At 46.7% G+C, this 17,295-nt stretch overlaps 1 protein-coding gene across 3 annotated transcripts in view; it reads left to right on the top strand.

Annotated features, from left to right (window-relative positions):
- Positions 1-15,175, top strand: part of ARMC9 (armadillo repeat containing 9) — a 118,333-nt gene extending 103,158 nt beyond the window's left edge. For all 3 annotated transcript variants that reach the window (XM_036997768.2, XM_017679750.3, XM_017679752.3), the window contains exons 20-22: positions 25-129; positions 10,112-10,227; positions 14,518-15,175. In XM_036997768.2, coding sequence (XP_036853663.2) covers positions 25-129; positions 10,112-10,227; positions 14,518-14,713 — 417 coding nt within the window. In that variant the 3' untranslated portion in view covers positions 14,714-15,175. The remainder of the gene's footprint in view (positions 1-24; positions 130-10,111; positions 10,228-14,517) is intronic.
- The last annotated feature ends 2,120 nt before the right edge of the window (positions 15,176-17,295 follow it).

The following is a 17,295-nucleotide window of genomic DNA, read 5'->3' as shown; positions in this document are numbered from 1 at the left end:
CACCCCATGTCTCCTTTGAAACAGGAGGACCATGACACTATGGAAGCTGCTCTGGACAAAGATGAACTGATCCAGCCCCAGCTTGGAGAACTCTCAGGGGAGAAGCTTCTGACCACGGAGTACTTGGGAGTAAGTAGCACGTGAAGGGGTGGGGGTCCTGAAATAGAAAGGAGAGATGGACCATTGATGGGTTTAGTGTCTGCAGTAACACATAAGGTGTTCCAGCCCTGTGTGTGTGAGAAGTTCCGTGTTAGCCAGCTTGCTTTCAGTGGCCCTGAAGTGCACGGCAGCCCTAGCTACCTGTCACTAAAAGGCCTGCTGATGAAAGAAGAGGGATCAGCGTATGACTAAAAGGTACATGCCAGAAGCTTTCGTAATATCAAAGGTATGCGCATCCTTCGTAGTGATCGTCTACCTGTCCAGCTTCTTAATTTTCCTGCACCTTATCTGTTCAAAGGGAAGACTGCAGTAGACTCGGAAATCTTCGGTGATGGCTCAAGCCATCCGGCAGATGAGGTTGCCCACTGAGGTGGAGAGGGAGAGAGGGAGGCGCTGAGGACATGTCAGGAGTGGGAGAAAGAGGAGGGACCCCGAGAAGGACAGACAGGAACAGTCAGAGAGGCCTGAGGAGAACCAGGCGAATGCAGCGCCACAGAAAACAGAAGGTGGGAGTGGTTCAGGCTGGACTGTGTGGGCAGCCCACGCATCCGAGGGGCCTGTGGAGTCCTGGGTCTGTGATGGGGCCATGACCTAAACTGTGAGAGCCCCCCAGCAACTCTCCTGGTTAGCCAGCTCTAGAAGCCGTGGTTACCAGCCACTGGCTCCATAGGGAAGGGCATGAGCCGGGAGGGAGCTGTGGCTCAGCCAGGCAGTGTCGGGGCCCACCGGCGTCTCATGAAGCCTCGATCAGAGCACACAGGGGTGAGCCTGTGTGACTGTGTGGTGCCGGCGTGTGATTCTGAAGGGAGAGCAATGGCCAGGGATGAAATCCAGCCCAGACGGAGGTCCTGTGACAGACAGCCAAGCACACAGGGCTGAAGGCCAAAGGCATTAAAAGGAGCTCCTGGGACTTTGAAGCCGGTGGTTGACTGGATCGGGGACATGGGCCTTGAAATCTCAGGAGGAAAAAAGATGGTGGGTGCCGGCGGCATGAACCTTCGTAGGAGTGGGTGGAAGCGGAGGCGCCTTCCCGGGGCTGCCCTCCAGCGCCTCACCCTGGGCACTGGTCTCCCTGGTCGCCTGGCCTGGGTCTTCCTCCTCATTCAGGCTGGCGTACAGCGAGTGCCCATGGAACCTGAGGCTGGAGGCCCAGTTATGGGGGCTTGTAGGTAAGGGTGTTGTACTTTACTCTGCTTGCCTGGGAAATCAGCAGAGGATTCAGCGCGGAGGAGTGACTTGCTGTGGCTTATGTTCTAATATATCAACTTCTGTTTTTGCTCTGCTACTTTATGGAGAATAGAGTGTCGGGGACAGGAGTGACAGAAGGGCGATGACTGAAGGAGGCTGGGTGCACAGTGCCCACCAGATCCACGTCACGGACCAGGCCTGCTGCCTGCCCAGTGCCACTGTCCTTAAAGTGTCTCAAAGACAGAAGGACTGCAACTGACTGTGCAGACTCTGTTTACATTAGGTCAAGTGGGGAGGTGCCGGAGGAAGGTCTGAAGTGAGGCAGTTGGGCTCCAAGTACTTGATGGGTCTTGAGCCCTGACTCGACCTTCATTTCCCTTTGGCAGAATGCGGGCCTTGTCAGGGAGGGACCGAACTCCATGAGAGGATGTGCATTTTTAAAAGCGAGACTTTACTGCTTCATGGGCAAGAGTTGAGGAAAACAGAGGAAGCAGATTGGTGGGGCTTGTTTGGAAGGTGGTGGCAGAAGCTTTCAAAAACACAGCCCTGTGCTGTTGGGACTTTCCCTCAGACACAAGCACCCCAGCAGGTGAGAGTCTGCAGGGATGTGCCTGCAGCTTTGACGGAAACCTGAGTACAGCCCCTTGGCTGAGTGGCCCATAGCACCTCCACCCAGGAAAATGCTTGCTGTGGGTGAGATCTTATGTTGATATGGTGAAGACTTTTAACAACAACATCAGCAAAACAAGATGCAGAATGTGCTGGAACTGCCCATTTAATCATGCAGATTGGAGAGGCACAAAGGGAGACAGCTTTCTAATCAGTCAATAACCCGGTTCGGTGACACCTGGAAATGGTGGCATTTTGTTTACCATAGGGTGCTGTTCTAAATCTCCTTAATGTATATGCACTGTCCTGTGACCAGAGGGAAATGCCTATAACCCAGCAGAAGTTTCTTGCTTGCTTCCTTATCTCGTTTGTATCTGGTACCTTTCAGTGGAGATGTGAGCTTAAGAATGAAGTGCAGATAGTTCGTTACATAGCCGTAAAGACCAAGTTGGTTTCTAGGGCTCCAGTAACAACTTGCCATTACTGTGGATGGCTTAGAACAGCAGAAACTTACTCTCTCACAGTTCTGGACGGAAGTCTGGAACCAAGATGTCAGCTCGGCCCTGCCCCCTGTGCCCGCTCTGCGGAGAATCCTTGCTCTCCAGCCTCAGGTGGCACAGGTGCTCCTTAGCGTGCAGCTGCCCACTCCAAACGCTGCCTCCATCTCCACATGGCCTTCTCCTCTCTGGATTCTCGGGTATCTTTTAAAGACACTCCTTATGGAATTAGGATAATCGAGGATGATCTCTTCATCTCCAGATCCTTAACTTAATTACATCAGCAAAGACTTATTTTTCCAAACAAGGTCATATTCACAGGTCCTGAGGGTTAGCACATGGACATAGCTATTTGTGGGCCACCATTCAACCTGCTATACCAGGTTACCATAGGATCTTAGTAGGAACATTTTAAAGTCTTATTAGAAAACATAATGTCAAGCAGTAATCACTGAGGCTGTGTGTCCACTCCCAGTTTTGCTGACTTGGTTCATTAGTCATTCTAAACCCTCAGTAACCCAGTCTTGATTTGAAATTGCCAGCCTGCCAACCTCAGTGTGCTGGGCCAGTGGTTTTGAAAGAGCCTTTTGCTCTGGTGATACACTCAAGGGCTTTAAAGCTCATGTCTTCATAACTATGCCAAACACGGGCACCTGCCAAGGAGAGAAGACATTGTGCTGGGCATTATGTGCCCCCAAATCATGATTTGTGCCTTCTATTCTGATATACTAGGTAGACTGCAAATTTTTCAAGACCAGTGGAAAGATGTTGACTTTTTGAAACACTGTGTCAGAAAACTGTATATTCAAAAAGAGTTTTTGAACCTGTGACATTTGCCTAACTTACGGCAGAATGCCAAAAACGTTTAAAACAAAGCTGTTACCTCCGAGAAGTTACCTACCAAAACAGGGCACAGAGCAGAGAAATCTGCTACTGCTGGAGAGGTGGAGGTTAACAGCAGGAGAGGCTTGTGGGTTGGCAGGTCGTGGGTTGGCAGGTCGTGGGTTGGCAGGTCGTGTCTCTTCTCCCCACCAAAACAAAGAATTGAAAGGCAGAAACACAATAGCAAAGCAAAGCGGAAGTTTTATTTGAATACAGTCTGAGGGCAGAGTAGGCCAGAGTCAAGGTAGTCAAAGGCCCCAGTCTTTTAGGGGAGGGTCTTTAAGTCATGTCCTAGTCCAGAAGCGCCTCTTGATGGACAGGGTGATGTCATTTGATTAATAGTTGTGGTTATATACCCATTCCTCTCGGTGCACATGTCTTTTCCCAAAATGTGCACAGAAAAGCCCAGGGGCGAGCCAGTGGGGGAAGCAAAACTGAAATGTAAATTTTATTTTAATGAGACTATGAAAAGGTGTGGTTAAGTGTGGTCATAGTTTTGTTCTTTGTGCCTACGTGGTGATCTGGTTGGGACAGATTTGTCCTGGTCCCTATAGGCAAAGAAGTTACCTCCCTGCAAAGCCTTTATTGTCTTCAAGTGGGACTGCCTAACTGGGTGAAGTTTGGACGGTTCTTTCCTTGAACCTTATCTTCCCTTTCCCCAGTTGCTCAGGTCTATCCTTCTACCTAACAGTCCTGCAATGTTACAGCTAGCCCCTGATTTTTCAAAGTCAGACCACCAAAGGTGGGTTATAAATAGTCTACCCTTTGCCCCAGACCTCCTTTCCATAATCCCAGGAATTGGTGTTATACACCAAAATGCAAGGGTAGGGGTGCCTGGAGCAGCCCACCTGGCTGTGCACAGGTGGAAGCAAGCCTTTCCCAGGATTCCTGGACCCTGTAGCTCACCCCCTGCTGAGCATTTGCAGCCACCCACTTCCTGCCAAGGCCACACTGCTGGTCCTTGCGCTCCAGAGTTCTAGCATGCAGTTCCTGTGGGCTGCAGAGCCCAGGCCACAAAAAGTGCTGAAGACCACAGAGAACCAGTCACTTTTCCTGCACTTGGATGAGAGTGGCAGTAGTCACAGGAAATGCATTGCTTGCTTGTAATTCTGGTGAAATGCGGCATGCCATGTTTCTTCTTCAGGCTACGTTCATAAGCAGGTGGAGGCTGGTGACTTGCCAGCTTCTTTTCCCTGCCATCTTTTTTCTGAATTTTTAGTATCATCTATACTATGCCAAAAATCATTTAATTCTTCCTAATAAGACTGTCCTGATTTGTATATCTTCATTATCTTGGTTTAGGAGGTATGGATATTTATCATATAATCTCAGTTTTTTGTTTTTATTTTGAAGCATAAACTTACTGTTCATTTACCTTCAGCAGCAGCAGGCATGTCTTAGATTAGCTCAGCATATGTCACGGGCCAACACCTGTGGTAACGGCTTCACTTTCTAACTCCACTTAATGTCATCCTCCCAGCAAACGACTGCGTTTTATAGATGAAACTGAGGCTGAGAAAGGTTAAGGGAATTCCGGAGGGTCACGTGAGCCTAGCCTCCCTGCTCTTCACCTCTAAGCTGTGCCACCTTCTGAAGAGCTACCAGTTTTCCCGGGAATTGTATTCTGTATTGGAAACTTGAAAGAACTCTGTGTGAACTACTCATAATTATTATAGGTCTAATTTCTAAACATAGATTCAGTTTGGGGGGAATACCTATTATAAATGCTAATTACTCGTTTCCAAATTTTCTTTCCCCTCTGCCAAATGAAGACCCAAATTCATTTAGTTTAAAAGAGGTTGCCTGAAAGGCTGTTAGCCCCGCCTCCGGGGAAGCTGAGAGTGGCCCGGAAATCTGCATCTTTATTCTATCCTTCAGTGGTTCTGACGTCAGAGTCTGGGCCACAGGGACAGAGCCACTTGGGCAGAACTCGAGGTTAGCTGGGCCTCTGCAGTGGGTGTGGGCCAAGCCCCTCGGGCGCAGGGAGGGCCCCAGGGCCCTGCTGCCCCTCCTGCTGCTTCCGTGGGGCTGAGGCACTACGCCTTCCTTTGGCTTGCAGCAAAAACCAGTGCCAGAGAAGGAAGGGCCTCCGTTTCTAATTTTTGCTTTTGTATATTTTTACAAATTTGTCTCCACTTTGAGAGTTTTTCTAATCACTTTCAATCGATGGTTCCTGCTCTGGCTGACTCTAGTATTCAAGGAGGTGATTATATTAGGGCATAGACTGAAGCTAACTGAAAGTCCACATTCTTGTGTATAAAACACAAACCGAACAAGCAGGGGGAAATCGTAAGCCCCAATAATCCAAATCCTTGTCTTTGTCAGTTTATTTCTTATGTTTTTTGTTCAGTTACAAAAGAAATATATGCTTATTACCGAAAAGTCAAAAGTACACAGAATACTACTACAACCATAATTCCAGCCATAATTCTGTTACCCTTCCGTTATCTCGGTATCTTATCTTTGATCAATTACAGTTGGGCTCTATGGTGAAAAGCAGACAGTCCTCCCCTATCAGGCCCACTGATCGTCCCGGGGCATCAGACCTGTGAGCTCTCTCATGCCTGCCTTCATCCTGCCCATCAAAGATCCCAGGTTTTGTGGGGCCTCCACCTTATAGGCTTTTGGAGGCCTTCTTTAAAGTAAAGAATTACAAAGTTAATATAGAAGTGAATACTTAATTCAGAATGAAAATGAGCAAATAAATCACAGCAAATACAAATTTAAGAACTGACAGATACCACACACATAAAAATAATGTTTTTACTAACTAGCTGCTTGGCATACCTCCAAGGTTTTTGTCCATGTATTTTTTGTTTTATGCCCTTTGATTGCTTCTACCTATATGACAATGAGTTTATAATTTTTCTATAGAGAAAGAAGAGAAATTCATCCTTCCTGTAACATAGTTGATCAAATTTTGTTTCTTACGACTGATGGATTAGAAAATTTTCTTTTGGCCTCACATTTAGTTTTCTGTAACAATGCGCAACTTTTAGGATTGTTGTTAAATTTGAGAAAACCTTCCTTAAATTTCTTCTATAAATAAACTCTAAGATTTGGGGGCATGTCAAGTTTTCTTCTGCACTGAATATTCATAAATAGTCTGACAACATAGGGAATTCCTAGAAGCCATTCCTACACCAGGAAGCTAGTGATTGTTTGGCTATGCACAGAAGTGAAGTGACTGGGAACCACAGAAATATATCCCATTCAACCCAAATTAAGTGTCACCTATTTTCAGCATCCACTTAGCTAAATCCCAAATTGCTTTTGGCCATTCCAGCACCACTCAATCAACATGAGAGGAAGTGTGACAAGAGAAGTCAGTGGGGTAGATAGAAACAGCAGTGTCAAGTGACTGCAGTTAAAATACCCTTCTCTTGACTGATGAAACCAGGTAATGAAGCATCCCTGAGGGAGACTAGGACTCTTTCTCCGTCTTCTGCCTAGAGCTTGATCCCTGAAAAAAAATGCCCTACTTTTTCTAATTTTACAAAAACATGACCATGTGAACACATTGCTTGGGCCCCTCTGGGGCCTTGAACTTCAGTTCCATAGCTCTGCGGCTGTCCTGCCCCAGGTGCCAGCCCTTCATTCAGGGGCTTGTTGCCTCTTGGTCTTAAGATGATGGATGCAGCCCCTGGCACAAATCCGTGAGAAAATCAGAAAGAAAGCCAAACCCGCCCCCTCTGCAGTGGCTTTCCCCAGGTTAGATGCTGGGACCTCCGCTTACTTCTTAACTGGTCAGAACTAAGTCAGAACTAAGGAGAGTATTTTTAAGTAGACACAATTTGGTGCCATCAGAATCAGAGTACTGTTGGCTAAGAAGGAGAGGGTGGATATTGGGTAGAAAGCTCACAGCATCAGCTTCAGTTTCCAAATGATTTTGTATGTGGATGGATGGATGGATGGATGGATGGATGGATGGATGGATGGAGAGAGAGATAGAGACAGAGAGACAGAGAGAGAGATAAGTAGTATTACCTGTATTTTCTTAGAAAAATTCATACTGCTTTATAACATATCATAATTACCATAAGTGATTCACCAATACTAAAAAACTAGCAAATTGGAAATATTTTTTTTCCCTAAATTGACATGTGTTGACCATCTTTTACTACTGAATAAATTACATTCAGCTAAATCCTATGCTGTGCATTTTTTATTGTGGTTAAATCTACCACATTTTTTTAGTAGGAGAATCTGGTTTCAAACAGTCTCCATCTCTCACACAGAAGCTGGGTTCTGCTGGACAAGTACAGTGGTTGTCAGGATCCCTTTCTCCCTTTTCTCCCAACAATCCCTGAAGCATTTCTGTGGAACTCAGTGTAGGCAGCAGGTTGGTGGATTAGACACCCTTTAAGGTCTTTCCCGGTCAGAAAGACTCCTTCGCAGTTGAGGACCCAGAGCTGGGCCTGGAGATCTCCTGGGGACCACGCTGCCCACACAGCCGGTTGTGAGGTGGACAGTACACAGGCCCTGTGAAAGCAGCTGCTGAGATGCTGGGCAAGCCAAGCGCAGTGCTGGGTGCTGCATACTTAGCCCTCCGCACAAGGGACCTTTCCTCAGGCATTCTGATAACAGATCAGAGAGTTCTGGCCACCAGCCAGGCTGTTTCCTCATCTGTGACAGAGGACAAACACCATCCACCTTAAATTATTTCTTGAGCCTGTGAAGCGTTAAGGAGATGGCATAGCTGACAGGGTTTTCGTAAGGCTAAAACATTCTCAACTGTATGGTATGTTCTCTCTCCTCTGGGAAGGAATCGGGTTCGGTTTGCTTGTAAGGACAGTGGTGTGGGGGAGGTGGCGACAGAGGGCTAGCAACAGACCCAAAGAACCCACATTGGCCCTGTCCCCACTTTTCCAGTAGCTTAAGACTTAGCCTTCTTAGCCTGTGGAAAGACCCAGGTGTTCTGACTGGCACGATGTGGGGGAAAAGGCACATGAGTGGTCATAAGGTACCGTTGGAAGCTGGACCGCAGGGGCCTGCCCTGGTGGTGAGGGTGGGCATGTACACTTGATCCTCCGCACAGGAGGGGCAGTGCAACAGGGAGCCGAGGCGGGAGCGGACAGTGGTACAAAGTGGTTGCAGTTCAAACTGCCTTCTTTCACAAAGTTCACAGGAGATAGAAAGGGAAATGAAACTACATTTTAGTTCTTTGGAAAGCTTAATTCTGCCCATTTTCTCCAAGAAGTTAGAGGCCTCCCACCTTCTCTTCTCCTCTTTTTCCCTTACTCCCTTCAACCTGCCCCACCCCCTGACCAATGCAGGTTCGACCCCACCTGTCCCCACTGGGCAGGTGAGACCTGCTGATTCTCTCCACAGGAAAATGGCCCTTTTTCTCTTCTCTGTACCTCAAAGACAAGATAAACCCAAGTCGCCTTTCAGCAAAAATCAAGAAATCAAAGATGTAATTCCAATATTTAATGTTTTTGTTTTTTGCTGGGGGTTGGGGGTGGTTTTGGTTTTTACTCTTTATTTTGAAATAATTACTGACTCACAAGAAGTTGAAAAGTGGAGCAGAGGTCCTGTGAACCCTTCACCCAAGCCTCTCCAGTGTACTGTCTTGTGTGACTGAGCAGCGTGCCAAACCAGGAACTGGTGTTGGGACAGTCCTCAGACTTCACTCAGATTTCATGAGCTTCACCATGGTTTCTTTCTTAAATAATTTTTCTTAACATATTATAGAAACCTTGGAAAAAAGAAGAGCAATTACTCTTTGGCTCGCCTATTCTGTGTAGCCCCATTTTAGTGCTCATTTCCTTCTATTCTTTCCGTGCACTTGCAGCATAGTGAAAGCATCATTTATGTATAGTAGGATAACCTGATTTTTAAATAAGCATTTTGCTTTGTTATAACCTAGTTTTTGTTATTGTAAACAGCCATGTAATATTCCAGATGAATGTGTCCTATTTGACTTCATCATTCCCCTATTACTGGATGGCCAGATTGTTCCATTTTTACTCTGTTATGATTTTGCAACAACTTTGTTTAATATATTCAGTATTTTGAATTCTTTCACTAGGTTTTACACCCAAGGACCTGAACATTTGTCTGACTCTTGATATAAAATGCCAAGTAGCTTCCCAAAGGAGCCGTCTCGAATTTCCATGCCCCTCTTGTGGGATCATTTCTTTGTCACTCATTTAATAATTGAAGAATGATACCTTTTTCATAAAGTTGTAGTTTTCAATTACTTGTAAAGTTGGTTGTTTTTTCTTCTATTTATTGGTGATATTTTCTATTTTCTGACTCGGCTGCTTGAATTCTTTGCCCAGTTACCTATCAAGTGTTTACTTACTGATTTGTAAGAGTTCCTTAACTCGTGAAAATTTCGATATTGTATCTGTTAAATTTGCTGCAAATTTTTCTTCCCAGTTTAATGTTTACCAGTTAATTTGGCTTCTCTTTAACATATTATATGTGGGGAAATGTTAATTTTTTATGAAACCAGATCTTTTCCCTTCTCATTTTCAAAAGTCACTCCTCTCCAAACGTGGTAAGTACTATATTCAACTGTTTCTTCTTTTTCCCATGGTTTGATTTTTTTTTATTTATACTCCTAAATGGTATAATATGCAAACCTACAGGGATTTTTTTCCCCAAAATTTCTGTTTATCTGAATAATCTGTATCCTAACACTTCCTCATTTATTTGCAAAGCCTCTTCTTATTAATCTAGATTAATTTTATCAAATGTAGCAAGTTTTATTCTAAGTCACCTCTCAAGTAGATGATTTTCCAGCCCCATATCTGCTTTCCTTCCACCAGATCATGACCAACACCGGGAAGACGAGGCGGAAGGGGCTGGCCAGTGTGCAGTGGGGCAGCAGCGAGCCCCTGCGCCGGCCAGTCACGCCCAGCGGCCGCAGGACCGAGTGCCCAGTGTAAGTCGGGCTCACTTACAGGCGGGATTTATTTTCTTAAACTTCATTTTGGTTAGCTGCAGTGTAAGGTGTATGTATTTAAAAATCTAAAATAAAATGTTCATATTAAAAATCATTTATCTCTATATTATTTATCTCTTGGGGATTTTTGAAGGGAAAGAGGTTGTGTCTCTCCCTTCCTCCTGTTTCTTCCCCCAAAAAGTGACATGGCTGGGTTCCAGGATCCCCACGGCCACTTCCAGCCTTTGTCCAGGAGAAGTCACATGTTGGCCATTTGTTGGTAATTTCAAAGGAAAGGGCCAGAAGGAGTATGGGTCCAGCCAGAAAGGACTCTTGTTTTCTTTCTGCCGCCTCTCATCAGAGCACCTGTCACCTTGTTGGGTTAGAGTGTCAGAGTTTAAGAGACCAAATCAACTTATTTTTAGATGACTTTTTAAAGCAACAGTATGCAGTTTTAGCTGTCAAGTCTTATTCAGTCTTCATGGCCTTTCTTCCACCCTGTTTACATAAACAAAACTTCAGTCTGATTACCTAAAGCCTCTGTTCTCCCTGGGGACCTGGGGACCTAGACACCTGTGGGCTCTGGGGGAGCCCAGGCTGGGCAGTCCACTTGCATGGGAAGTGCCTTTTCCTGTCTAGAGCAAACGCTTGAGAGGAATAGGTGCAAACAAGGGAGTATAGAGAGCAGGTAAAAGACCTCCATTTATGCATTCATTTCAAATGAATGTGCCATACTTTATTTCATCGTCCCCTATAGCTGAGTAGTTTATTTCCAGTTTTACTGTATAGCAATTCACAATGAACAAGCAGGCACCAGGGATACAACAACAAATAAAACACAGAAATACCCACAGAAATGCCAGAGCCCCCACACCCAGATCTTGCTGAGTCCTGTTGTCCATCTGCGACTTGACCTATAAATATGTCAAGGTCGATGCCATAGATAGGTACTCAGAGATCTGTTTGATTTGATTTCAAAATTAGTCACCATGTGCTTCATATTTCAAGCTTTTTATTTTTAATCACTTACATGCAAACTAATATCATGCCTTTTTCTCTGAAACATACAACCAGTATTTTTAAACCTACAGAAAAGTTGACAGTCTATTACAATGAAGGGCTTCCAGGTGTTAGAGCAGCTGCCACCTCTGTACATGCTCTCTCTATGCATAAAGTGAAATTTACACACATAAACATATTTTTACTGAACTGTTTGAAGGAACGTTGCAGACTTTCAACATGCATACCTAAGAATAAGAACATCCTGTACTTAACCACAGTATTACACCTAAGAAAGTGAAAGTTAATTTAATATTATATATATTAGTATTCCCTAATTGTCTCCAAAATGTCACTTATATCTGAGCAGTATTGTGTTTGTTTTTCTGATCCAGAATATAGCCCAAAACTATTTTTAAATTATCTTGTAAAGTTACTAAAACCCTGGCTTCACAGAGTGGCATAAGGATATTTTAATCAGAGATACAGATACTGGGACTCTAATAAATGTATGATCACCAATGGGGACAGTTCATTCTTGGGTCAGATATTCTACATTGTGGAGAGGAGGAAGAGGGCACTTTTCCATGCCTGGGGAGCTCGTGTGGCTGTCCCCTGATTTGTGGAAGTGGTCCCTCAAAGAACAAGAGCACCTCATTTTCTGGAAACTCCAACAAAGCAGTTGCCCCATCACCAGCTCCCTCCCTGGGCCAATTCAACAGATATGCATATCACTTCTGTGTGCCACATGGTGTGCTAACTGCTAGGGATGCAAAAATAAATGAGATGGAATTCCTGTCCTCAGAAGCACACAGGGTAGCTGCCCAGGCGAGGACAGTCATGTGATGTAGTAAGCAGGTGATGGGGGAGCGCAGGGGTACTGGATATGGCAGCAGGATATTAACATCCCGGATTGGCTCAGCCTCTTCTAGAAGTGTCTGTGACTCTCCTTGCACAGCCAGCGCTCTCTGATAACCCAGTGTTGCTGGGAGCGTACATCAAGAATCTTGGTAATCTTGGAGACACTCTGACAATATGCATTACACAATTCAAGATCCTAGTACTTTTGGAGTCAGTAATCCCACTTCTAGGATTTTGTAGTTAGAAGTAATCAGATATTTACAGATATACATACGAGGCTATTTATTGCAGCATTATTTATAAAATGAGACATAATCTAAATGCCCAAAGTAGGAGGCTGATGACATAAGTCACATACGCACACAAAACAGTATTGAAAACTAGGTTTTAGAATATTTAATGCATAGGAAGACCCTCAGAATATATTGCCAAGTGAAAAAGCAAATTATAAAAGAGTGTGGATCTAGCCTGCTGACCACTTAGATTGATCCCAAGTTGGTTTTAAGTATACATTTATGTTTTTAAAAAGAATGAAAAGATATCAAATGTGAAGAGTGATTGTGTCTAGATAGATAATGGGAGGGCAGGAATATTCTGTAAATTTTCCCAATTTCTCCTTGTAAACATTTACCTGATTTTAAAATCAAGAAAAGGAATGTTGGAAATAAAAACTAATCGTTACCTCTGTGCAATGCAGGGTCCTCCCCACCCCAGTGTGTGCCCCCTGCTTGCCCTCAGCCGTCTTACTCCCACCCAAACCTCACCCCGGTGTGGATTCTAGACCCCCTCTCTCCCGACCAAACTCTGTTCTATCGTTTTAACACCTCCTCTGCTCCAGCTTCAACCTCCCCTCCTGCTGCCTTCTTTCCCAGGGCCTTTCAGCCTGGAGGCTCCCGGGTCTTCTGGCCTCCCCTCGCCCAGCATCCTCTCCCTTCACAGCCCCACATGGCTGGCAGCGACTTTGGCCAGGTTAATGCTGCCACAGCCACGGTGACCTTTGAATTTCTGACCCTGGAGGACACTCAGTGTCTCTCGGTTGCCATGCTGACGCCCTCCTGGTAGCGGCCCACGGCCCTGCTGGGACTCACCTGTCTTGTGTCCCACAGGCCCTCCCATCCTACTTGTTCTTTGGTTTCCATCACACACTGTGCACAGCCAAGTCTCTTAACTCCAGCCCAGACTTGCCCCTGAATGCTACATGCATCCCATAGCACCCCAATTCAGTGTTTCCTAGATGAACACCATCTTCTGAGGTCCCCTGCCTCAGCGGCTGGCATCAGAACCTCCAAAGCACCATAGCCAGAACCCCACACCGAACACCCCCCTGTCCCCACAGCCCATCACACCTGCCCTCCTAACCTAACCCTTCCTCTAACCGTCCATCCCCCGGACCAGGAGAGCCCCCTACGGTTCTCCTTGTCCCCAGCCACCCTCCGCAACCGTAGACAGAATGATGTTTCTAGCACGTCATCACAGAGTGTCATTTCAGTGACATCTCTTTCCCCTAGGGATCAAATCTAGTCCTTCTCAGTTGACGCACCTCCAAGCTCCTGGTTTACCCTGCCCCACCCGGCCTTTTCTGCGGTGCCTTAAACCTTCCTGTAACACCGCAGCATAAGTATATACTTCTGTTTGCCTCTTCACCTCGCTCATGGTCCTTTCCTGCCCCTCAAGGAAATTAAGGGCTTATTTTTGCCCCTGGAACTGACATTGAAGAGCAGCCTTTTCATAGGGCCCAGCCCTAGGAAGGGTAGACACATACTTGCCATGGTGTGTCCCCCATCAAGCCCTTGTGGAGCAGGTGGCTAGTGACTCATTGAAGGAGAGCAGGTGTGCACATCTGGAGAGCCTTCCTCGGGACCTGTTGTAAGCCGACCTAGTTGCTGTCCCTCAGCCTGCTGCCTCTGAGCTCGCCAGGGTCCCTGTCTCTTGCCCCTGGCTCAGGGTCTGGCATGATGAACCACCCAATATATGCGCACTGGATGGATGAGACTTGCAGGCGTCTCCACCAACCCAGATGCCAGCGTCATGTATGCACCATTTAGAGAATAAGCTGTATTCTCAAAGCTCTTATTCCTGCACAGCTCTTGTCATGGTTGATATGACATGTCATGACTTTTCTGATTGGTGCCTTAAATTGTTTGGTAGAAATGTCATGCTCCCATGTCATCCACAGCCAAAAAATATAATTGTGCATTAGAAAGATACTAAGCCATGTATCTCTGTAAATTTGTAAGAACTACGAGGACTGAAGTAAGGGTACTTCCTAGTTTCTGCCAATACCTTTAAACGTTAAATATCTTCTAATGTCAGCTTAACAAAAGGATTTCAGGGACTTCTGCTTCCTGTATTTGTGATGCTACACAATAGTCAGCAGTCAGGTATCTCTTGGCTATCTGTATTTATTGCTGTTTTTCATTTTTCCTCCAGTCTGGAAGAGCATCGCATTTCTCCCCAGATGGCTCAAAATGCCAGAAACAGCTGCCTGCCACCCCTGCCCAGTGCCCACCTTCCAGTCTACAAGGAGGGCGAGCACCGTGACTCTGAGCCCTGTGTTTCCTCTTCGTGTAAGGGCATTGGCAGCATGCGGGGGGTCGACTTGGGACTCATGAGGCCTAGAATCTAATGCAGCAGCAGCAGTGGCGATCTGGAAAGGCCTCGGGCCTGTTCGTGGGGAGCCCTCTGACCTCAGCTTCTGCCCTGCCTCATACGGGCTCCCGGGCCTGCAGTCCCATGGCCAGACCGGACCGTGGGCTGCTCCAAAGCCCCTTCTCTCTGAGCACCGAGCCCACTGCTCAACATCTGCAAGCAATGTGGGCAATCAGCCGTGTTTGGTGTGAGATTTCAGAGTAGGAATCTCAGAACAATGTGGAGCTCTGACCAAGGCTTTGTCACCTCACGCTCTGCTGCTGAGACGACTAGCAGTGGGTTGGAAGGCTGGAATGAGTCACAAATGTGTGACTAGGAACAAAAACTGCTGTGGGACTCAAAAACACATTTTGAAGCATCTAGTTGGGTTCACCAAAGGCTGATGGGGATGAAAGTATTTTTTAGATGCCAGAAAAAATATATATGCTTGAATAAGAAATGTACAAAGTGTATTTTTTTAATTTTCTAGAGGAAATTAAAAGGATATGAGCAGGCCAGATAAGACTTTAATCTCCATTCAAATAGGAAAAACAGCAGAGGAACAGGTCAGATTCCAGTAGGAGAAACATCTGAGAACCTTTATAATCTGCTCACAATCGGATTCAAATGCTTCAGAGCCCCGGCGGGGGCCGCAGGCTGGTCCTGGAGCCAGAAGAAAGCCACATTACCCGGGGCCTGAGAGAGGCTGTCTTGATTCTGAGCCGTTCTAAAGGTTTTACTAACTTGATCATCTGTTATTTTTTATGTTTTCTTAATGCTGTAAACATTAATATGCCTTCACTAAACTGTGATGAGCTCAATAATTTATCCAGAGATCTCTGTTGCCAGGGCTTAAGTTTTAGGTGGTCTAGCAATTTTTGCCAGTTTAACCTAATGCATTTGAGTTAAAAATGATTTCCAGTTCTGTAGGCCTGGACTTTCAAAGAGTTGCCTTTAGGGTGACATGTATCAGTGACATCCTTGTTTGATCACAGTGACCCCCAGGGTGGCGCTCTGTCTTGCACTGATTCCAAGTGTGGTCCTCTCTTTTGGGAGGTGGGAGGTACCTGTAGGGCGGTGGCATTTGAGAAATGGCTGATGTTGCTAGCAATGTTGATGTATTTGTTATTCTCAAGAACAATTGATTTTAGTCCCAACGAAGTCCAGGTCCTAACAAATTCCGGCTCTCTGCATGGTAACAGTGGGCACCCACCAGGGGACTCAGCCTTAGCAACTATCAGCAGCCCCTGGTGCCTGATAGATCCCTGGGCAGAAAGCGGTGGCTCCCCAGCCCCTCCAGGCGGGCCACCTGGAGCCAGGCACCTGCTCATCCCAGTCATGCTGCCAGTGCACCCCACGAGCCTGCGCTGAGTGCTGCAGCAGTACGTGTCCCCTGCCTCTCCCTTCTTCCATTTGCTCAGGCCTGCCTGGGACTCAGGACTCCCACCTGCCCATCAACTGCCCCCCTGCCTTGGCGGGCTCCAGAATGCTAACCCCAGGTCTGTCCTCACACCACGTGCAGACACCGGGCTTCTTAACATCTCTCTCCTTGCCTGGTCAGGCTGCTTTCAGCCCCAGGTCAGCACCCTTAGTTCTCCTTTAAAATCCTTTTACTTGACAAAAGTTCTCCACTTGGAGAATCCGAGGCTCCTGGTAGCAGCTGCCCCTGGGTGTTTAGTGAGTGTGGATTCCATTTCTGGTGTCTGTGCTGTTGTTCCTTTGGCACTCTTTCAGGCTTGCCTAGCCGCAGCCGCCAAGGACTGATGTCCCAGACCAGTGTCAGCTCCCCAGGCAGGTGTCCTCACCGCCACCTCCCCCAGCCTCCCCCAGCCTCTCCATGGGGATGGATGCCAAAGAGACTTCGGCTCGTGCACTCGGAACGCTCCCTTGATGCTGGTTCTGAGTCTACGTCTGGGCCCAGCAGATAAAAGTGCCCGGGCTGATGAGCCAGGGGAGGATGAGGGCGGTGAGGGACTGGTGGCCTTCCCGACGCTCATCTTCCGATCCCTTCCCCATCAGCGCCTGATCAGACCGACGTCCTCCTGACCCTTCTGCCCGCACAGCCCTGCTCCTCTAGCCCTCACTTCCACTCTGTGCTCTTGCTCACCTTGACCCCCATCTCAGTCTGGCCTTGCCTAGCTCCCCATGGACCCCCACACGTAACTAGCTACTAAGTCTGGCCTCCCAGGCTTCACCATGCTGGGAATAATGCCCCACCGAGACCTGGTGGGGACCCACCACCACAGCCTACACATCGAGTGTGTTCAGGCAGCCCCTTCACACCTGTGAATAAAATCAACACTCAAGGTGAAGCTCATGGTGAGGAGTCTGCAGGATCCTCAAACTCCCTGATCAGTTGAATGCAGAGCCACAGAATAGATTGTATTTTTAGGCAAAGGACTCAGCCCCACAGAACAAAAGGAAATAGTTCCCCAAGGGTAAAACGCCAAGAATGCAACTTAGAATTTTGCAAGACAAAACTGGCCTGAGGAAAGTTGTTCTCATTTCCCCATCCACCAAGACAATCTTGGATACCAAGTCATATGCCTCGTCCATGGACCCGGGAGTTAAAATGACCGG

The sequence above is a fragment of the Manis javanica genome, chromosome 12 (assembly GCF_040802235.1).
Source record: "Manis javanica isolate MJ-LG chromosome 12, MJ_LKY, whole genome shotgun sequence".
NCBI classification, from domain to species: Eukaryota; Metazoa; Chordata; class Mammalia; order Pholidota; family Manidae; genus Manis; species Manis javanica.
Note: the sequence above shows the minus strand (reverse complement) of the source record. Positions and strands in the feature narration are given on the sequence as shown.